This window comes from Gigantopelta aegis, chromosome 10 (assembly GCF_016097555.1).
Source record: "Gigantopelta aegis isolate Gae_Host chromosome 10, Gae_host_genome, whole genome shotgun sequence".
Classification (NCBI taxonomy): Eukaryota; Metazoa; Mollusca; class Gastropoda; order Neomphalida; family Peltospiridae; genus Gigantopelta; species Gigantopelta aegis.
In genome coordinates, this window is record NC_054708.1 from 18,073,192 (window position 1) to 18,096,919 (window position 23,728).

The window sequence follows — 23,728 nt, forward strand, 5'->3', positions numbered from 1 at the left end:
TGACAGCACATACCACAGCTTTTGATATATTAGTTGTTGGGTACTGATGGGGATGGGGGAGGGGGGGAAATGGAAAATGGGTCCACCAAGAGGGATCACTCTTACAACGAAAAAAAGTTTGTTTTGTTTAATGACACCACTAGAGCACATTGATTTATTAATTATCAGCTATTGGATGTCAAACATATGGTAATTTTGACAAAGTCATAGAGATGAAACCCGCTACATTTTTCCATTAGTAGCAAGGGATCTTTTATATGCACAGACAGAATAGCACATACCACAGCCTTTGATATACCAGTTGTGGTGCACTGGCTAGAGCGAGAATCTTACAACGAAGCAAGCGCTCTACTGACTAAGCTAAGTCCTGCCATGCACAAGTCTGTTGAGAGTAATCGATCCTGTGACCTATCACACCTCAGGCAAGCATTCTACGACTGAGCTATTAGTATGTACATTTGATTTGATTTGATTTATACTTATTTTTGTGCTTATATCCAAGTGAGGATCAAGCGCCCTGTTCTAGGCATACATCTGGGCTACAGGCCTCAGTGGTGCAGTGGTTAAGCCATCGGACTAGACGCTGGTAGGTACAGGGTTCACAACCCGGTACCAGCTCCAACCTAGAGCGAGTTCTTAAGGGTCCAATGGGTAGGTGTTAGGCCACCACACCTTCTTTTCTCTCACTAACCAACTAACAACTAATAACTAACCCACTGTCCTGGACAGACAGCCCAGATAGCTGAGGTGTGTGCCCAGGACAGCATGCTTGAACCTTAATTGGATATAAGCATGAAAATAAGTTGAAAAAAATTAACATCTGGGCTGTCTGTTCTGGACAGTGGGTTAGTGGTTAGTTGTTAGGGGTTAGTGAGAGAGAAGTCAGTGTAGTGGTCTTACAGAGTTGGAAAACTTGCTCTGGATGCAAATCGGTACTAGGTTGTGAACCCAGTACCTACCAGCCTTATACGTCTGATGACTTAACAACACCACCATTAAGGTCAGTCAATATGTACCGTTCAGAGTCTCACCTGAATAAAGTGCCATTTTAGTATCCATGGGTAATTTTTGGCATTCTTCATTCAGAAACCTGTTCAATCATATGATACACACATGTATAAATATTACAGATGTTTAAATCATGAACACAATACTCCACCCCCTCCCATCCCGGCATCGGTCACTGGCGAAGTCAGAGGCCGAACCCGGGATGGGCATGCCTGAACCTTAAGTGGATAGGGGCGCGTTAAAAGAGTACCCATACCCAATACCAGATTTAGACTATTACCTAATGTATGTAACAATAACAACTTAGCCCAGTGGTAAAGCGTTAACTTGATGCGCGGTCGATCTAGGATCAATCTCCGTTGCTCCAGCCAGTGCACCACGACTGGTATATCAAAGGCAGCGGTATGTGCTATCCTGTCTGTGGGATGGTGCATATAAAAGATCCCTTACTACTAAATCGAAAAGAGTAGCCCATGAAGTGGTGACAGTGGGTTTCCTCTCTCAATATCTGTGTGGTCCATCACCATATGTTTGACACCATATAACCATAAATAAAATATGTTGAGTGTGTCGTTAAATATAACATTTCCTTCCTTCCTTCCAGTAACAACTTAAGACCATTACATAGTACACATCTATGAAACCTAATCATAACAACATAAAAAAGATAACAAAGAATTACACTGTTGTTGTGCATCATGTATATTAAAGTGCTGTGTCAGGAGGTAAGGGGTCATGCATCATTGCGTTGCTTTACACACTACATTATCTGTGTATGTCTGAGTTGTAACGTAACTATGGAGGATAGGATAGGATACGTAAGCAGCCATGATGACGTGTTATGTTTGTTGACATCAAAGCTGGTAAGTACTGAGATACACACCCTTGTACTTTCTTAACCCAGAACTGGTCTCAGTGATTAAGCCATCAGATTGATGGTTGATAGGTACTGGGTTCCCATCTCGGTACCAGCTCCTACCCAGAACAAGTTTTAACAACTCAATGAGTAGGTGTACAGCCACTACACCAACTTCCCTCTCACTAGCCACTAACCCACTGTCCTGGACAATCCAGATAGCTTAGGTGTGTACCTAGAACAGCGTGCTTTAACCTTAACTGGATGTTTGAACATGAAAAAGAAATAAAATGAAAATCAACCTAAAATGAGTATGGAGATGTAAGACCACTACACGGCTTATCTCTCACTAACCATTAGCCGGAGGTGTGAGCTCAGGACTTATTTATTTCATTTATACTTATTTTTGTGCTTATAGTCAATTAAGGTTGAAGCACACTGTCCTGGGCACACAACTTGGCTATCTGGACTGTTTTTCCCTGGACAGTGCATTAGTTGTTGGTGGTCAGTGAGAGAGAAGTCAGTGTAATGGTCTTACACCTACCCATTGAATTGTTAAACTAGCTCTGGGTATGAGCCGGTACCGAGAAGTGAACCCAGAACATACAAGCCTTAAGTCTGATGGCTTTACCACTACACCACTAAATCCAGTGAATATTAATTTATAGACCCTGTCATCTAGTCAAGATAAAACTGTCACTTATTCTGACATCCAAAGAAACAAAGGAATGTTTTTTCAGTGAGAAGACTTGCTGTCGCCACATACTCTTATCACAAAAAAAAAAAAAAAAAAAGCTGCAAGGGATCTTTGATATGCACTTTTCCAGACACAGGACAGTACACACCACAGCCTTAATTTATATACCAGTCGTGGTGCACTGGCTGGAACGAGAAATAGCCCACTGGGCCACAGACAGAGATCGATCCCAGACTGACCGCCCATCAAACAAGTGCTTTACCACTGGGCTACATCCTGCCCCCCCCCCCCCCCCCCCCCCCCCCCGTCTGTAACAAATTCACGTATTTGTCTATGAGTCATGTGGCTTCCTGTACACATATCTGACATTTTCCCATCAGCTTATATTTATATAATACTCATGTAATTTATTTATGTAGAAACATCTCTCACATTTTAGCTGTAGATTGATAGTTTATATGGTTACAGCTCACAGTTCGGAAATATGCAGCTTGTGGTTATTTATTTTATTTATTTATTTATTTAAATTATGTTTAGTTGTTTTTTTGTGGGGTTTTTTAATTTTAATTTGTTGATTCCCCCCTCCCCCACTTTTTAATGAAATGTTTTAATTCATCATCCACAATATACAACACAAACTTTTTAAAGTGGGACGGGGAGGGTGCCTAGTGGATGCGCTGCTAAGGGTTCATTATACTAGAAAAATGGGAGGAATTTACGCTAACAGAATTGTATAGCCAATCAACGATCACAAATGAGTCGACGCCTCCAACAAATGACCTTTACCTCTGCCATGTGTCCTTCCGTTTTGCTGACTTGAATTGAGTTTATATGATAACATACTGACAGGTTTGCAGAACATGCTATTTTCTAGTTATCTTCTTCTTCTCCGTATTGAACCACTTCTCTACAAATGCACCAAGGACTATGTCCTTGTAGATATAGTAAACAATTTCATTGGAATGTGTATAAATCGGTGAATAGCTTTTCCATTTGGAATGAGATTTATAGATAGTCTGTCCCATTATTCTATACAAATGTTTTTTTGTACATAATTTCAGTTTAGTTTAACATAAGAAGAAAAATAAAAGTGTTTTGGAAATAACAGGAAAATACTATTTTTGTGTGCAGTTTACAAATCAATCGGCTCATTAATAAATAATGTGTAGTATCGTCAACGTCCCTAACTGCGTTATGCTTCAAATTCCGTTCACTTTGTTTTCTCGTGCAGGGTTAGCGCAGTCAACATCCTATTTGTTGTCATCGGCATGACGTTCATTTATGAGGTTTTTTTTTCACAGTTCAGGAACATTTTCATAAACAATAACGTTCAGAAAAGTAAGTATCTAAATACAAAACTTAACAAACTCCTAAAACCATTAATTTTACTAAGTCGTTTTTGTTTATTCCTTAAAATTACTAATATGGGGTCCACATGGCTCGTAGAAATTGACTTAAAATGGAGAAAGATGAATTAACATTCGGTGTGTGTCACATGACCTCACATGTGCCAGATCAACAAGGCCAAAGCATTTGATTTTTAAGATTTTTAAGACCCCTGTTGTTAGAATTTGTTTTCAATTATTACATTCGATCTGCAAAAGGTATGCTACATTTTTGTGCCTCTGTTGTAGTGAATAATATTCATAATCCATTCATAATAATTGTAAATAATTTTGAGTGTATAAATTGTGTTAATTATGAATCAATTCAAAAAAAAAAAATATTTTACAAACTATTCACTGGTATAAATGTAATGCCTATCAGTATTTTGTTATCAAGTTTTAGCGATGTGTGTTGATAAAACGCGGACCGGACCAGAACGCTTGACAAATTGAATTTATCCGTTTAAAAAAATATTTAACTAAGTGTTCGTCAACTGTGCATAGTTAAGAAACATATATTTTTTCATGTAGTGGCCTTAAAAATGGAAAATGACGAACCGCACATTTGTGTTACGATACTTTTTGCAAACGCATGCGCCTGAAGTTAGAAACGTCACATTCTTCCCTGTTTACCGGAGGGTGTTTCACTTTTGTTTACTAGAATGGATTTGTGTTACATCCACATTGTTGATTTTTTACGTTAATTGATTGCAATCTATTTTTTTTCACGTATCGTAGCTGAAAAATGTAAAATAATATTTCCGTAAATATCGTATTCGTGTTTTTGTCGTTAGGTGAACGCAGTTTGGGACGTCGATGGTACATTTCATAGCATGAAAAAGACGTTCCTTGTGGGACGGACTTATAGATTTATAGTCCATCCCATCATTCTATAAAACTGTTTTTCTTAAATAATTTCAGTTTGGTTTGACATAAGAAGAAAAGTTAAAGTATTTTTGAAATACCCCCCCCCCAAAAAAAAAAAACCCACAAAAAAACCCACCTTACTATTTTTGTTTGCAATTTACAAATCAGTCGGCTCAGAAATAAATAACTTGTAATAAATTTTATCTGAAAAAAGGTGTTCTATGCGGGACAGACTATAGATTGAGATTGAAGTACAAGAAGCCATTACACTCTTAATGCAGTGATTCTTTTCAAATGTATTTTATCACATAGTTCTATAGACAGGCGAATCAGTTACTGATACAGATGTGTATTGGACAAATTTTGTTTTTACATTCTTGATTCCACGTGGTGATACCTAGTAACTTTATTAGCTCTCTATTAATGTTTGGCATATAACGTCCATGACAACTGAACTATACCCTAGTCTGATTCTCTCTCTCGTTCAGACGGATCCGGCATCTCAAAAGTTTGTCGAAATTACTTTCTTTTTTTAATATTATTAAATAGTCCGATCCTCTCTTCTTTCTCTTATTTATTTTTGGACTGTCCTTCTAAAATGCTCAAAATTATTTACAATTATTATGAATGGATTATGAATATTATTCACTACAACAGAGGCACAAAAATGTAGCATACCTTTTGCAGATCGAATGTAATAATTGAAAACAAATTCTAACAAAAGAGGTCTTAAAAATCGACCGAGCAGTCAATTCTTTTTAGTTTTGGCTTGTAACTTTTTTTTTTTTTTTTTAAATTCTATTGACTTTTGTACTAATTGCTATTTTCAAAATTCTGCCCATTTTCAACTCTACCTCCCCCCCCCCCCCCCCCCCCCCCCCCCCCCCCCCCCCCTCCATCCCGAGTCAGGCCACTGATCTTATCTAATTTCTTTTTGACCACCCGATCTAATCTATCGATCAAGTTTAATTAGTAGAATTTTCTTTATTAATTATATTAATTAGAGATGCGCATCAAAATTTTAAAGGCCCACTATTTAATTTTTGGATGTAAATTTCAAAATTGTCCACTTATTTTTTTTCTGTCCCGGGACAAGCCCCTGGCTATCCAGAGACCGGCCCCGGGATGGACATGCTCGAAACTCTAGTGGTATATGAGCATGTAAAAATTATTCGCACTCCCACTCGCATATAACGTTTTCTTAATGAATGGTATTCAGGACACCGGGTTAGTACATGAACAATGTTTTTATTTTCAATACGACATAGTCGGAAGTTTGGATCTATCTGATAGTGACTGAATTTGCTTTTGTTTGTTTGAAGCATATGGGTTCCTGTTATCATTCGCGCTCTGGTGGCTTTTTTCCAAACTTCAGTCACTGTTGATTCCAATGAGTCCCAGATATGATGTGTACACAGAGAGGACAAATTCATCATACTCAAAATAGATTTTTCTATGAGTTCAGCAATAAATTTATTTATCTAAAAAAGATTTATTTATTTAGTGACTATTCTTTTCCACACCAATTTTGTTGGAAGATAGTCAAACAGTTCATTAAAATTGGGTAACTGATAGCGTTCCAATGTTCGACAAAAGAAAGATCGAGGATTATTCATATTAATAGCAGTTTGTCTGATCTCTAGTTCTTGGAGAGTAGTATTGTTGCAGCTTAACACAAGATACAGAAAACTGAGTTGTCTTCTGTGAAGCTCTGCAGGTATGTGTTATGCGCATGGAGGAGATGGAGTACACCAATAGCAGTCCAGTGTGGAAGAGACTGGAACATTTGTAGACTATTGTGATGGAATCTCTGTAAGCTCTCCAAATCTGAGCTACTCAGCTGCAGTACTTCCAATCCAAACAGGAGTCTTGGTAGTACATGTGCTTGGTAAATCTTATATCAGGGTTTCTACCAGAGAGTAAAATGGGTATGGTGCTATACCTAAATGTTTTTGCAGATTTGATTTTAAAGTTAACCTTTTGACAAAATTAATTACTGTTATCATTACTGTATGATTTTCTCAATACTAACCCTAAACTTAACCCATTTTCTTTCAGGGGGAGGGGGGGGGAGACCCCCCATACCCCCTGTTGACTGTGGTTGATGCAATTCCATAGCACCATACCCAAACATTTCTTTGTGGCAAAAACACTGTATATGATATTTTTGTGTTAAGACCATTTGTACCATCTAGGCCAGTATTAATGAGACTAAATTGTTCTTGCCAAACTAATTATTAATACGATCACTAGTGTTTAAATTAGATTCACCGGAAGTCACACAGATTAATCGCAAGTAGATTGTCTGTTCACTAGCACTTATTTCATTATCATCTATAATCCAGTATTCTAGACTATTAGTTTTGTCATTAGTAATTACCTTGCTTTTACTTGGGTGTAAATGTAGCAGTAATACAGCTTGTCTAATAAAATGATGTGATCAACAACATTAAATGCTTTTTGGGTGTCTAATGTCACTAGATATATATTGCCAGATGTATTTCTCAATTCTGCATTGACCTCAGATACAAGTAAGCTAAGCCATTGTTGGTGAGGAAAGGAACGGAATGTTTTATTTAATGATGCACTCAACACATTTTATTTATGGTTATATGGCGTCGGACATATGGTTAAGTACCACACAGATATTGAGAGAAGAAACACCTGCTGTCACCACTTCTTTTTGATTAGTAGCAAGGGATCTTTTATATGCACCATCCCACAGACAGGATAGTACATACCATGGCCTTTGTTACACCAGGTGTGCTTTACCACTGAGCTACATCCTGCCCCTTGTTGGTGAGAGACTTTTACTAAAGCCATATTGCAAACTACTCTGATGGGTTTTTATTCTGCCTCGTAGTACATATTCACAGCAATAAAAGTGATACCTCTGTAACTATCAGTTGATGTACAGTCATTGCCCCTCATCAGAACAGGTGTAAGAATGCTACATCTGAATGAATCTGAGACCTTGCAACTACTAAAGATTTCACTGAAAGTGTCACATAGATACGGTATTAACACTGATTAGCTGGAAGTGCTCAGATGATATGCTGAATTTATCTGAAGCTTTTCTGGTATTTAACTTACTAATTGCACACTGAACTTCGTCACTGGTGACTGGACTCATTGATGCCGGTTTCTCCAAATACATGTCACTAATAATATCATGCCTAATATTACACAGAGATTTAAATTTATTGTCATAATTGTAGTCTTGTGGGACTGCCAAGTCTTCATAATAAGATGCAAAACTTTTACGTTGTCTATTTTGAGAGAAATGATTTTCTCATTTATATGTATTGCATGCAGTTTCAGACCGAACAAATTTATTTCTAGCAATAAGTCTGTAAAATAGCTTGGAAATTGGATTAAACATTATTTGGTTCTAGAAGTCCCTTTTTTTAGACATTTATCCAACCTAACTTGCTGACACCATAGTTTTTTAGACATTTGTTTTTGAAGGTATAACTCTCCAGACACTGGGCCTCCCAGCTTTAAGCCATGCTGAGTAATCGGACTTAATTGGTTTTGAACTATTTTAACACTGGGCGAATTTTTCCACTTAGGTCCCTTGGGAATGATAAGTTTAAATGGTACTGATGTTGTTGCAGCTTTCTGTAGTGCTGTCAGGGTCTTTGTTGATGGATCACTGCCCTTCTCATGGAAGTTTAATGCCAGATTGGCCTCAAGTGTTGTATTAAATTTTCAATGTCTGCATTTTCCCACTGTAGCTTACGGATAGAGATATTGCTTAGTTTTTTGTTACTGTTATATTTCTGATATGGAGTACATACATTTAGTCTGGCTCTTACAGGTACATGTGCTGAAAGGTTTATCGGATCACTGACAAAGATATAGTCTGAGACAAGTTGCTTCTGTCAGTCTGTGATTGGGACATGCCATTTAAGTGATTATGATGTATGAATGTAGACTTGTTGCTAATTGGTATGTTAAAATTGTGTTCGCTCACACACTTGTCATGTTTGTTATGATCCCTAGCCAGAGTTTCTGCCAGAGGGTAAAACGGGTATGGCGCCATACTTAAATGTTTTGCAGATTTTCTTTTTTAAAGTTAACCTTTTGACAAAATGAATGACTCTTTATCATTACTGTATGATTTTCTTAACTCTAACCCTAAACATAACCCATTTTCTTTCTGGGAGAGGCCCTCCATATCCCCTGTTCATTGTGGTTGCATTCAATTCCATAGTGTCATACCCAAAAATGTCTTTCTGGCAGAAACACTGCTAGCCGAAAGGAGGTACCATTTAGATCCCCATATATGATAACCTCATCAATGCTTCCGTATGTTTGTATGATATTGTGTAGAATATCCAGACATTCAAGATATTCTTCATGTGACTTAACTGACTGATTGTGTGTTGGCAAATAGGTATTGATAAGACACAGTCTGACTGATGCAGTGATAGTTACAGCTATTATTCTTTCATTCCCAACATTAAGCTTCTGATTAAAGTTCGACTATTTTTTAGGCCATAGGATGGATACACCAGCTCTACTCTTTGGTAATGTAAACGCTGATATTGGGTTACTTGTGTGATGACACCGAGTGTGATTATCCATGTTAGGGAGTATTTGATCAAGTTCATGTTTTTCGAAGTCCCAAAGAACATGTTCCTGTAAACACAACAAGGAGTTACTAGAGTCTAATTATTGAAGATAGTGTAAGTTAGTTTTACGGCCCTCAATTTTGCATGTGATAATGTTTAATTTTTGTGAGCAAGATCTCGTGGAATTTGAGTCGCTTCTGATGGTACGTGCTTGAGTTACCAATACCAATCATTAACAAATGTACGTGTCAAGAATAATGACATTTGTAGATTCTGGTTTGAATTACGCATTTAGCAATGCTAAATTATTGTCACATGTTACATAAGTAGTCTATCAATCATACTCAGCCTAAGGCTAAGGTTCATGACTGATAAACAAGTTGTTGCACATAGTTTAATCCCCTTCCCATCCACCTCTTCTTTTTAATCACAAGCACGTAACCTCTCCTTTTTAATCACAAGCACGTAACCTCTCCTTTTTAATCCCCTTCCCATTCTCCTTTTTAATCCCCTTCCCATCCACCTCTCCTTTTTAATCCCCTTCCCATCCACCTCTTCTTTTTAATCGCAAGCATGTAACCTCTCCTTTTTAATCACAAGCACGTAACCTCCTTTTTAATCCCCTTCCCATCCACCTCTCCTTTTTAATCACAAGCATGTAACCTCTCCTTTTTAATCACAAGCATGTAACCTCTTCTTTTTAATCAAGCATGTAACCTCTCCTTTTTAATCACAAGCACATAACCTCTTCTTTTTAATCACAAGCATGTAACCTCTTCTTTTTAATCAAGCATGTAACCTCTCCTTTTTAATCACAAGCACATAACCTCTTCTTTTTAATCACAAGCATGTAACCTCTCCTTTTTAATCACAAGCATGTAACCTCTCCTTTTTAATCACAAGCATGTAACCTCTTCTTTTTAATCAAGCATGTAACCTCCTTTTTAATCACAAGCACGTAACCTCTCCTTTTTAATCACAAGCACATAATCTCTCCTTTTTAATCACAAGCACATAACCTCTCCTTTTTAATCACAAGCACATAACCTCATTTTTAATCACAAACATGTAACCTCTTCTTTTTAATCACAAGCACGTAACCTCTCTGTTTTTAATCACAAGCATGTATGCAGCTGGGTAGGGGTTAAACACAACCCTCGGTACAAGATTAAAAAAAAAAAATTGCTGTGGAGCTATCACTAATAGCCAAATTGATCACTACAGGAAGAAACCCGTCAGCAAATATGTAATACTATTTAACTGAAACATTATTGAAAGGGGATGCTGTCGGCTTTCTTCCAGTAATGTATGTATTAGTGATTAATATTAGATTTTTTTTATATTAGGGAGTTCAAAAATTATCATTGCAAAGGTATTTAAAGACAAATATAGAATTGTTGTATTAGAGGGGGAATCTTTGACTATTGTTTGGTGGGCAGCGATTGTGCAGAATTTATATGGATTGGTCTCTGACGGTAAGAGTATGTTGATAACTACATCCAAATGTCCGTCTGGCTCTCTTATCATCAGAGTACTCGTGCTATTGATAACAGTTAATTGCTACACCTACGCTTTGACTTTGTACACAGTTAATGTAACATCTTATTGTAATTTCACATTAAGAGGTTATTTTTTTTATAAATGGCACAATTTGTTTTAAATTACATTATTTTGTACATTATATATTTATTTTTTAGTAATCTTGTAACATTTTTCAGTAACCGCTTTGCATTGAAAGTTTTCCAGCATTCTGAAAATGGAAGTATCATTTACCCAGTTTATTGTTATAAATTGCATGGAGATGCAAATTAACATCATTCGAATACTGATGTCATTCACATTTAAAACCAGTTATATTGTGGGAGCTGGTCAAAATGTACCCAAACCGAAACATACTCAACGAAAATGTACCACATTAACCTATTTACCTTCACCTCTGTCAAAATAGTTCTGAGTTCCATATTAAGTAGACAACGCTGTTTTTGTGTAGGTATGTTTTCCTTTTTCATAATTATAAACAAAATATTAAATTTAAGTTTAAGTTTAAAAAGATAAAAATTTAAAAACTATCATTAATCAAATACAACTATTAAAAAATTAAAGTAAGCCATGTTATATTTTCTATGTATGAAGCCAAAACAAAGGTATGAAGAGTGACTATCGTCAACCGTCCCATCGACCAAGAGTACAATATTCCTATAATGCAAACTTAATTCATTTCAAAGAGCATCCAGTGAAATCAAAACATGTTGAATCTCTTTTTTTATTTTAATTACTGTTCACTTTATAGCAATACTAATTTTTAAAGGGTGAGAAATAAAATATAAACAAAACAATCTTGAGGAATAAAACATATTTTTATTTTATTATAAATTACTACTACTAATAATATTAAGCATAATTGTTTTTCTTAGAATGAAAAAAAAGAAAGACATAACATTTTTTACAAAATAATGGTATCGAAAATGTCTGTCATCGATCTTAGTTTTAACCCAAAAAAATCAGTTATTTTAAACCAGTTTATTAAATGTTTATGGTGGCACCAATAATTTATAATGATTTGTTTTGAATAATTTAGTTTTACGTAATGTTCTTTTTGTCTGTTTCAGTTGTGAATTTAACTCGTATTCTTTGAAAAAATGGCTATGGCAACATCACAATCAAGAATAAACCTGGATGAGCCTCGGTATGACCAGAGCACTTTCACTGGTCGTGCAAAACATTTTTTTATTACAACGAATCCATTGAATCTGTTTGTATCTGGGGCTAAATTGGATCAAGCAAAGGATATTGTTGAGCGATACAGGTATTATTTCCTTTCTGTATGTCATTATTTTAAAGGGACCTACCCTAGTTTTTAAACACTAAGGCATATTTTTGACTATTATAGCCGTTTGTGATAACTGAAATCAAACTTTACTTAGAATTTATGGTTTAGATTATCAATTTCTGTATATTCGTAGTGTTTTGGTCATCCTGGTGTTTTTAATATCACAAAATCCAGTTCTCATATTTTTAAAAACACACATGCGTCTGACAAGTAACAGTTGTGGAGTCTAGTTTTAGTCTATTTTTAGAGGGTATTTAACCATTTCACTTAGTATTAATTTTCACATGTTGAAACTAAGGTATGTCCCTTTAATTAATTGGTTGTAATAGTAATTCTATCTTATGTATTATTATATCCAGGGATTCTAGAATTTTATACAAATCCACTAGCCATGGGATCAGTGATTTAAAAAATGTACTAACCATGCTTATAAATTCACTAGCCCTACTTTAATAAATACAGTCAAATACAGGGATGTTACTCAGAGAGGAAGATAGAGCTTAAAACCCTTTGATTTGGGTAGGTGGATGGCGCAGGAAAGTCATATTTACAAAACAGACATAAATGCAGCATTTGACAACTTTATTTTTTACTAGCCGTCGGGCATGGTGATTGTAGTTATATACTAGCCCAACACTGAATAACACTAGCCAGGGAGTGGGGCTGGTATAATCTAGAAGTCCTGTATGTTTTATGTGTGTGCGTGTGTTATAATATGACAGCAGACTGAATCTCACCACCTATTGCACCATGGTCCTAATTTAAGATGTGGTATATCTTATGTTTTTGCTTGCTATCTTGAGAGATGTTGTGGGGGTTTTCCGATTCATTAGGTATATACTGCTGAGGTTTTCTTAATATTGTGTAAATAGTTCCTTAATTTAATGAGTAACATATTTGTTCATTCATCCTTATGTTCTTGATGTGGTATTTTAGGAAAGGTGAGGAGATTCCCGGAGCAAGTGAAGATGATATTTGGCGTGCCAAACAGCTGTATGATTCGGCTTTTCATCCTGACACAAAGGAGAAAATGTTCATTCTGGGTCGAATGTCAGCACAAGTCCCTATGAATATGACCATTACTGGCTGTATGATGACATTCTACAAGTGGGTGTATTAAGTACACATCATATTGATTTAAATATATTAATGTACTGACCCTCTATCTCTGTCTCTTTTTCAATCTCCCTCTCTCTCTCTCTCCCTCCCTCCCTCCCTCCCTCCCTCCCTCCCGGTAGTATCTTTCTGTCTCTCCATCTAGCTATCCCCCTCTCCCGGTAGTATCTTTCTGTCTCTCCATCTAGCTATCCCCCTCTCCCGGTAGTAACTTTCTGTCTCTCCATCTAGCTATCCCCCTCTCCCGGTAGTATCTTTCTGTCTCTCCATCTAGCTATCCCCCTCTCCCAGTAGTATCTTTCTGTCTCTCCATCTAGCTATCCCCCTCTCCCGGTAGTATCTTTCTGTCTCTCCATCTAGCTATCCCCCTCTCCTGGTAGTATCTTTCTGTCTCTCCATCTAGCTATCCCCCTCTCCCGGTAGTATCTTTCTGTCTCTCCATCTAGCTATCCCCATCTCCCTGTAGTATCTTTCTGTCTCTCCATCTAGCTATCCCCCTCTCCCGGTAGTATCTTTCTGTCTCTCCATCTAGCTATCCCCCTCTCCCGGTAGTATCTTTCTGTCTCTCCATCTAGCTATCCCCCTCTCCAGGTAGTATCTTTCTGTCTCTCCATCTAGCTATCCCCCTCTCCAGGTAGTATCTTTCTGTCTCTCCATCTAGCTATCCCCCTCTCCCAGGTAGTATCTTTCTGTCTCTCCATCTAGCTATCCCCCTCTCCCGGTAGTAACTTTCTGTCTCTCCATCTAGCTATCCCCCTCTCCAGGTAGTATCTTTCTGTCTCTCCATCTAGCTATCCCCCTCTCCCGGTAGTATCTTTCTGTCTCTCCATCTAGCTATCCCCATCTCCCTGTAGTATCTTTCTGTCTCTCCATCTAGCTATCCCCCTCTCCCGGTAGTATCTTTCTGTCTCTCCATCTAGCTATCCCCCTCTCCCGGTAGTATCTTTCTGTCTCTCCATCTAGCTATCCCCCTCTCCCGGTAGTATCTTTCTGTCTCTCCATCTAGCTATCCCCCTCTCCCGGTAGTATCTTTCTGTATCTCCATCTAGCTATCCCCCTCTCCCGGTAGTATCTTTCTGTCTCTCCATCTAGCTATCCCCCTCTCCTGGTAGTATCTTTCTGTCTCTCCATCTAGCTATCCCCCTCTCCCGGTAGTATCTTTCTGTCTCTCCATCTAGCTATCCCCCTCTCCAGGTAGTATCTTTCTGTCTCTCCATCTAGCTATCCCCCTCTCCCGGTAGTATCTTTCTGTCTCTCCATCTAGCTATCCCCCTCTCCCGGTAGTAACTTTCTCTCCCAGTAGTATCTTTCTGTCTCTCCATCTAGCTATCCCCCTCTCCCGGTAGTATCTTTCTGTCTCTCCATCTAGCTATCCCCCTCTCCCGGTAGTATCTTTCTGTCTCTCCATCTAGCTATCCCCCTCTCCCGGTAGTATCTTTCTGTCTCTCCATCTAGCTATCCCCCTCTCCCGGTAGTATCTTTCTGTATCTCCATCTAGCTATCCCCCTCTCCCGGTAGTATCTTTCTGTCTCTCCATCTAGCTATCCCCCTCTCCCGGTAGTATCTTTCTGTCTCTCCATCTAGCTATCCCCCTCTCCCGGTAGTAACTTTCTGTCTCTCCATCTAGCTATCCCCCTCTCCCAGTAGTATCTTTCTGTCTCTCCATCTAGCTATCCCCCTCTCCCGGTAGTATCTTTCTGTCTCTCCATCTAGCTATCCCCCTCTCCCTGTAGTATCTTTCTGTCTCTCCATCTAGCTATCCCCCTCTCCCGGTAGTAACTTTCTGTCTCTCCATCTAGCTATCCCCATCTCCCAGTAGTATCTTTCTGTCTCTCCATCTAGCTATCCCCCTCTCCCGGTAGTATCTTTCTATCTAAAACACACCATGGAATACCATGTTCTATCTGTGGGTATGTCTGTATAATTTTCTGTTTATTTTGTTTAATTGACGAGTCATAGTTTAGAGACCAAAAGTGACGTCTCCATGTTTGGTTTCATTACCATGCGGGGCGGGACATTACCCACTGGTAAAATGCTCGCTTAATGCGCGGTCGGTTTAGGATCCATCCCCGCCGGCCTCATTAGTGCGCCACAACTGGTGCAACAAAGGCTGTGGTATGTACTATCCTGTCTGTGGGATAGTGCATATAAAATATCCTTTGTTGCTAATCGAAAAAGTAGCCCATGAAGTGGTGACAGTGGGTTTCCTGTCTCTATATCTGTGTGGTCCTTAACCTAATGTCTGATGCTGTATAACCTTAAATAAAATGTGTTGAGTGTTTCATTAAATAAAACATTTCCTTCCTTCCTTCATTACCATGCATATGACGTCAGATCAGAATAGAACTTGATTACACCCAGGCCGTATATTTTACAATATTTTACATGACAAGATAGGACAGGGTTTACAGGTGACTATTAAATAGTCAATGATTTCATATTACTTTGTTTCAGAACGACTCCAGCTGTTTTGTTCTGGCAGTGGTTTAACCAGTCTTTCAATGCTATAGTGAACTACACCAACCGAAGTGGACACTCACCTGTACCCATGAAGTATGTACATTCATTTGAAGTTTTATTATATCATGTTGGTTCTTTCACCAATAATCAGGGCTTGTAGAATTTTTATAAAATCCACTAATCAGTAATTTAAAACATTTACTAGCTATGATTAAATATCCACTAGCCCTACTTTACTTTAAGTAAATACAAGTGTACTAATAGTAATAAATATCACCTAAAGAGGGAGATATAGCTTAAAAACACTATGTTTGGAGGGTAGGGTGGGGTCAGGATATTCATATTTACAAAATAGACTTGAATGCAGCATTTAACAACTTTTATTTTCACTAGCCGTTGGGCATGGTAATGGACATCTTCATAAATCAAGGCTAATATTCGTTCCTCGTATTCAGCCTTGATACATGTAGTCAAGATTACTGATATCCACTACTAGCGCCCTCTATTGGAAGAAAATTTGTAACACCGATTATGTCCCTTACACGATGACATTGCTGACCAATCACAGCATCGGTAACATGTAACAATCTTGAAAGCAATATAAAAAATTAACCGCCGGACGCGGACGCTGCCATCTTTGTTTACAATAACAAGGGAATCTATAAGGAGCGTTGCGATTCGTTGCAATCAGATCTCATCGCATCCAATGAAATTTAAGAATTTTGTGGCACGATTTCTTGACGACATGTATCAAGGCTGAATACGAGGAACGAACATTAGCCTTGATTTATGAAGATGGGTAATGGAATATCACTAGCCACAGGAGTGGGGCTACCATAATCTAGAAGCCCTGAATAAGTCAATGTTAAGCACTACATCAGGGTTCACACTGGAATAAATTGTGGGTTAGCCAGTTTTCAGATATGTGGAGTATTTCTTTGAAAATTGTAAAACAAATTGTAAACGATATTACTATTAGCCAAAGACTAAATATTGTAGCCACTTTGTATAAAAATTGGCAGTTGGCTAATATGGCAATGGACAGGGTGAGCCCTGCTATATACTAAAATATAATAGGTAGAGAGACGTCTATGTTAAGGGACATTACTCGTTCCAGCCAGTGCACCACGACTGGTACATCAAAGGCTGTCTATGGGATGGTACATATGAAAGATCCCTTGCTGCTAATCGAAAAGAGTAGCCCATGAAGTGGCGACAGTGGGTTTCCTCTCTTATTCTGAATCTGTGTGGTCCTTAACCATATGTCCGACGCCATATAACCGTAAATGCAATGTGTTGAGTGTGTCGTTAAATAAAAATATTTCCTTGTTACGGGATTGTCAGGACTGTGAGACAATATGATAAGGGACAAAAGGGAACAGAAGGCTTTCTGTCAGAAAATAATTTGAGGATACATAATAAAAATAAACCAGATCATAAGTAATCCTACTAGTTGGTTATGGGGTTGAAATCTTTTGAAATTGGACACTGAATTGTACTTTGACAAATTTTAAATAGCAGTTCTCTTTCTATAATCTTTCTAAACATTCTGAAAATTTATTTATTAATTTTCGAGATTTTAGGGCACATATTTTTACCCTTTGTGCCCAGGACAAGCCAGGTGTGGTTCTGGGACAGTATATGTTGTGAGACCAGGAGACAATATTTCAAAGTCTTAGGTAACTGGAACTCAGTTGAGGTGATTTCCACCTAGTTAACTGATTATTTAGTATCACAAACTATATTTGAATATCGAATAATAATGTTATGATAAACCAGAATTTTTTTTTTTTTTAAATTGCAATATAACTGTTTACCATATAACCGATTGGCAGTCTGTGTGAATTTAAAGCTGTGTAACTGACACACGAACTGAACAACAATTCGTGTGAAATATTGTGCCCTGAAGACGTTAAGGAGACTGAATGCCATGATGTATTTTTCTTCTTTCAGGGATTTAGGTATTTCCTATGTACTTGCTACAGGTAGTGCCGTTACTACAGCACTGGCTCTCAACAACATGGTTAAGGTAACTGGACAGTATTCCCTAGACATTTGTCAAGGCACGGTAGACTAAACACTGTAGTGATTTTCCTAGAAATTAGGCACGGCATGGTAGACCAAACACTTTTAGGGCATTTTCACCATTTTCGGGGCACTTGTTTTTAATTAAAAATACACAAACATTAATTGAAATAAACATTAATGTAATTTATGTGCTTGCTTTAATAAATGAATGGCAAAAGATATAAAAGGCATATTTTATTAATTAATAATACCTTTTTGGGTGTTTTATAAAGGCAATTTTAGAATTAATTACTGAAAAAGGCTTCTTTAATCTCAGGGCAGCATGGTGCTGATTAAGGCAAGATGGCACTAGACTATTGAGGCATGGTGCCGCACCATGCTAAAACCAAGCTATTGGGGCATTTTCACTATTTTCAGGGAACTTTTTTTTCATTAAAGACAAAAAATTAATTGAAATAAAAAGAAATGTGCTTTAATTAATAAATGAATGGCAAATATATAACTGGCATGTTATTAATAAATTTCTGCTTGTTTTATAAAGACCATTTTAGTTTTATAAAAACAATTATTGAAAAAGGCTTGTTTAATCTCAGTGTAGCATGACCCTAATTACGGCAAGATGGCGCACCATGCTAAAGCAAGCTAGGGAAAACACTATGGACAGTGTTGGTGAAGCAGCATATTTTACAGGTGGCTCTGAAAAATGATGCAATGTATAAACATGACTTGCATGTTTTTAAATATTTACTAAATTTCTATCTATAGTGAAACCTCTCAAGACCGGACCCTCTGTAAACCGGAATTCCCTCAAAACTGGAAGTTTTTACAAAGTCCTTTTTTAAAAACCAATACAGAACTTAACCTCTCTAAACAGGATCCCTCTTATACCGGGCATTTTTATTGGTCCCAAGGGTGTCCAGTATGGAGGGATTTCACTGTATTTGGTTTTGTAGTTTTAAGGTGGTTTTTGGGGGGGGGTTTAAAAAAGATTATTGTCCCAGATCACAGACATACCAATGTCAGGGATTTGTAGTTTTAGGTTGGTTTTAGCTGACCTTGTTTAATTACATTTTAAATCTGTCTATTTTATATGGATAGCACAGCGAAGAAACTAAGAATGTAGAGGGTTAACAATGACGCCTTCATTTATCCTTGTTATTTCAGAAAGCACCTCCACTAATAGGCCGGTTTGTTCCTTTTGCTGCAGTAGCTGCCGCTAACTGTATCAACATCCCATTTATGAGGAGCAGGTACGTAGCTCATTACAAAATAATGAGTTTTAGGCCCCCCCCCGACGCCAAAAAAAAAGAAGAAAAAAAAAGTTGGTCTCTGGTCAGACCAAAGTTCTAGAATTAATATGGCCTTTTTTCTTCTGTTTTTAAAGCATGGATTGCACAGAAAAGGTGGGTATATTTGATATCTAGTAAGAACAGCCTGGCAAAAAGCAATGTCATATCGTGGGAAATTAAAACAAAAAAAATGATGACACGCGAGAGTCAAAATCGATGCGTGAGCTGACCAGAGACCAGAAATTTATTTTCTTTGGCCTTATGGGGAAATTTTTGTCACAATAATCTTTAAATGAATTTTTGAAAACTATTATTTCTGTATAAGAAATGTTGAAATGATACAGATTTAGGATTGTTCATTGATGCCCTTATTGGATGATTGATTTTAATGAATCCGTTTTGTGACAATATTGGGATTGAGAGGATGAATAAGCTTTTTAAATACCCACCTTGCTCAGAATAAAATTAAATAATTTGTAATTTTTAGAAAACATTTCTTCCAAATGGTCCCAAAATCAAAATTCAACAATCACCAAAACCATGTTATCACGATGTTTTGAACTTATACGAAAAACACCATCGACACTAAAATGCAGCAGTTTCAGTTCAAACATATACACTGTATAATATTAAACACAAATACTTAACCTGAATAAATCAAATAATCAGATAATCTGTGAATGCACTTTTTGTTCCAATGAAGTGGAATCGTTTGCACATTTATTCTTCACTTGTTATCACACAAGTCAGTTGTGGGTAAATTTTGAAAACTGCTTTGAGATCAGAACAGGTACTACCATGAATTTAGATATCTGTGTTATATTTTTTGGACTTTAGTATTTTATTAAATTTACCACTTTAGTATCTTAAAGCAGAGGCGGATCTGGAGGGGGCCCAGGGGCCTGAGCCCCCCTAAATTTGCGACAGTTATATATTTTATTATATATCAATTTTCATTTTATTACGATCCCCCTCCAAACCTCCCCCAAAGTTCCCTTGGCATTTTGCCTTATGTCATTGGGGCCCCCCTAAATGTTTTTTCTGGATCCACCACTGTAAAGGTATTAATTATTTCTCCTTTGTTTTTGGTTCAGACCCATTGTACTTCGTCAAATAACACAAGTACTAGTATATGTATCTTACACCTTTAAAACTTGCATCATTTGGATAGAAACTATTCTTTCCTCCTCTTTATCTTTCCTCTCTCTCCCCCTTTTCTGTCAACTCTGTCCTAATTCTTCATTTTTTGTTCTTCACAAGTGCAGAACATCATTAGTGTGTATATTATGTCAATATATAATTTTTGATATATGTCACATAATGTGTATATACTGTGTATGTATGCATATGTCTGTGTTTGCACATGCATTATTATTATTATAATAACTCCATGTAATTATTAATCCGCTGTATAGCCATGCCACATGGATATATAGTGTGATCTGTAAATGTGGCAATTCAAGAAATTAATTTTTTTTTTAAAGAAAACAAAAGGCTTTATATTTTTTCATTTCAACTTATTTTAGTGCTTATATCCAATTAAGGTTCAACCACGCTGTCCTGGGCACACACCTCAGCTATCTAGGCTGTCTGTCCAGGACAGCGGGTTGTTAGTGAAAGAGAAGCGGGTGTAGTGTAGTGGTCTTACACATACCCACTGAGTCGATAAAACTTGCTCTGGGTGGGAGCCAGTACAAGGCTGCGAACCCAGTACCTACCAGCCTTATGTCTGATGGCCTAACCATGTCACCACCGAGGCCAGTAAAAAAAACCCACAAAAACAACAAAACCCCCACGAATAACTGAGTAGTGCTATCCCCTCTCGAAATAAGTTTTTAAAAATACATCAACAGATATGAGTAAACTGTTTTACTGTCAGTATTTCGAACACAGGAACATTGTTTCACTGTCAAGTATTTCAAACACAGGTACATTGTTTCACTGTCAAGTATTTCAAACACAGGTACATTGTTTTACTGTCAAGTATTTCGAACACAGGTATATTGTTTCACTGTCAAGGATTTCAAACACAGGTACATTGTTTCACTGTCAAGTATTTTGAACACAGGCACATTGTTGTACTGTCAAGTATTTCGAACACAGGTACATTGTTTCACTGTCAAGTATTTTGAACATGGGTACATTGTTTCACTGTCAAGTATTTCAAACACAGGTACATTGTTTCACTATCAAGTATTTTGAACACAGGTACATTGTTTTACTGTCAAGTATTTCGAACACAGGTACATTGTTTTACTATTGAGTATTTCGAACACAGGTGCATTGTTTTGTTGGCAGAGAACTTCTGAATGGCATTCCGGTATTTGACAAGAACAACAATGAGCTCGGTGTGTCCAAACGGGCCGCTGTATCCGCCATCACACAAGTGGTCATTTCCCGAATCATCATGGCAACACCTGGCATGTGTAAGTGAAATGGTTCTAGAATACATTTATAAAATTTGTATAAGTTGCTATGTGTTAAAATAGAATGACAGATTAAACTGAATTATATGGAGGATAATAAACAAGTTACCAGTTATTATCAAATTTATGTCCCAAGTGAAATAATTTTCAGTTTTCATGATCTTTAGTGAGTGACAAATAAATATTATTTCATGAGGGACATAAATTTGATAATAACTGGTACTGAGGTTGTTATTCTATTTATTACCCCAGCAATTTTTTCTCTAAAAGGCTGTATTTTCGAAACGTGCACAGACATGTATAAAAACAACGTAAACCACTTTACACACTGTTCTGAGCATTGCTATAACTTTGTATTTTAATCATGTGCACAGATAATTAAAAAAAAGAGTTATCTTTATTCTACTGAAAACCAATCTGTAATGAATTGCACTAAAATAAAATTTTGCTATAAATTTAATACTGAAAACAGAGCCGTAAACACAAACTTTTAAAACTACATGGCATCATTTTGTGTGTTTGCCAAATCATGATGGCGTCATATTTAGTACCGACAAAATTATTGGTCTGTAAGAGTCAAATCGTTCAATAGTATTGTACACTTACACCATATTTGAATACAGAATATTTCTCACTGAGAAGATATGGAAAATATTTTCCTTGTAATGAGTGATTGCTGGGGTAATAATTATAATAATGTAATATTATATAATAGATATATATACATGTGTTGTTGTTATTGGTGGGTATTGTTGGCCTCATGAAACTATTTTAAACACTTGATATTCTTTTAATTAGCAAATGATTATTTTAGAAATTTGTTTACCAAACTTTTATTTTGGTCATTATTATTTTTTTTTAACTTCTAATGATTTTAAAGTCACAGACCCTCGTCCCAAGGAATACATCTTTTCCATTTCCGATAATATCTATTTGGAGCTACAACAGATATTAGGATGATTAAAAACACATTGAATTTGTCAAAATTGATTATTTAAACAATAACTTGAAGACAATGTATAATTTATCCATTAAAATAAAATTAGCAATAACCGAAAATATTTTCATTTCCTAATAACTACGGTCAGTGCCTTTAAATGTTTGTGTTAAAACTATGCTGTACAACTGCACAATACTTACATTTCCGTTTGTCTTCCTTTCAGTGATTCCTCCATTTATCATGAACTATCTCAATAAGAAGCCATTCCTGCAGGTTAGTGTGCTAACTAATAATCTTCTTTTGCATTATACTTAGCTTTTCTGACACCCAATAGCTGATGTGTGTTTCTGTGCTGGGGTGTCGTTAAATATTCATTCATTCATTCTTTTGCATTATACTTACCTTTTCTGACACACAATAGCCGATGTGTATTTTTGACCTGGGGTGTCGTTAAATATTCATTCATTCATTTGTTCTTTTGCATTATAGTTACATTGTATATATTTTTGAAAATGTTTTTTTATCTTATATATTATCAGAATATTATTTTAAATAATTTGATTGCCAATTTAAAGGTGATACGTAATCTAATTCTGATAATTATTTTACTTTTATATGTTCCTAACCTTATCCTACCTCCAAAACATAATATATAGACTTGACAGCGTTGTAAACATTTTGGAAAGGTTTGTTTATATTGAATTTGATATCATTGACATTCATGTTGTCAATGTCAAGGACATATTAGGGCTTAATGCAGAATTATTCTAGGGGAGGGAATACATTTTTGAAAAGAGCTTCTACAGTATTCCAACATCCTAATATTTATATATATATACTGATGGAAAGAAATAAGAAATCACACAAATACTATCAGCAAGTAAAACCTTCAACCCTTGTTGTCAGAAATAGACCGTGTTAATGGCAGTCCGTTCAGCACTACTGACATTCAGTCACTCATTACAACTCTGTATGTAATAGACATTACTACGTTAGTAGTGAATTAAATTTCGTCTACAAAAAGAAAGAAATGTTTTATTTAACAATGCACTCAACACATTTTATTTACGGTTATATGGCGTCAGACATATGGTTAAGGACCACACAGATTTTGAGAGGAAACCCGCTGTCGCCACTTCATGGGCTACTCTTTCCGATTAGCTGCAAGGGATCTTTTATTTGCACTTCTCACAGACAGGATAGCACAAACCATGGCCTTTGTTGAACCAGTTATGGATCACTGGTCGGT

At 36.7% G+C, this 23,728-nt stretch overlaps 1 protein-coding gene across 2 annotated transcripts in view; it reads left to right on the forward strand.

The window, feature by feature from the left end:
• Nucleotides 1-1,810: 1,810 nt before the first annotated feature.
• LOC121384205 (sideroflexin-1-like) overlaps nucleotides 1,811-23,728 on the forward strand; it is a 33,595-nt gene continuing 11,677 nt past the window's right edge. Inside the window, exons 1-8 of one of the 2 annotated variants that reach the window (XM_041514481.1) lie at nucleotides 1,811-1,871; nucleotides 12,000-12,196; nucleotides 13,157-13,327; nucleotides 15,791-15,889; nucleotides 17,750-17,825; nucleotides 18,989-19,074; nucleotides 21,412-21,539; nucleotides 22,703-22,752. In XM_041514481.1, coding sequence (XP_041370415.1) covers nucleotides 12,030-12,196; nucleotides 13,157-13,327; nucleotides 15,791-15,889; nucleotides 17,750-17,825; nucleotides 18,989-19,074; nucleotides 21,412-21,539; nucleotides 22,703-22,752 — 777 coding nt within the window. In that variant the 5' untranslated portion in view covers nucleotides 1,811-1,871; nucleotides 12,000-12,029. Of the gene's footprint in view, nucleotides 1,872-3,336; nucleotides 3,411-11,999; nucleotides 12,197-13,156; nucleotides 13,328-15,790; nucleotides 15,890-17,749; nucleotides 17,826-18,988; nucleotides 19,075-21,411; nucleotides 21,540-22,702; nucleotides 22,753-23,728 lie in introns of those variants that run through there. The other variant, XM_041514480.1, reaches the window with a different exon arrangement.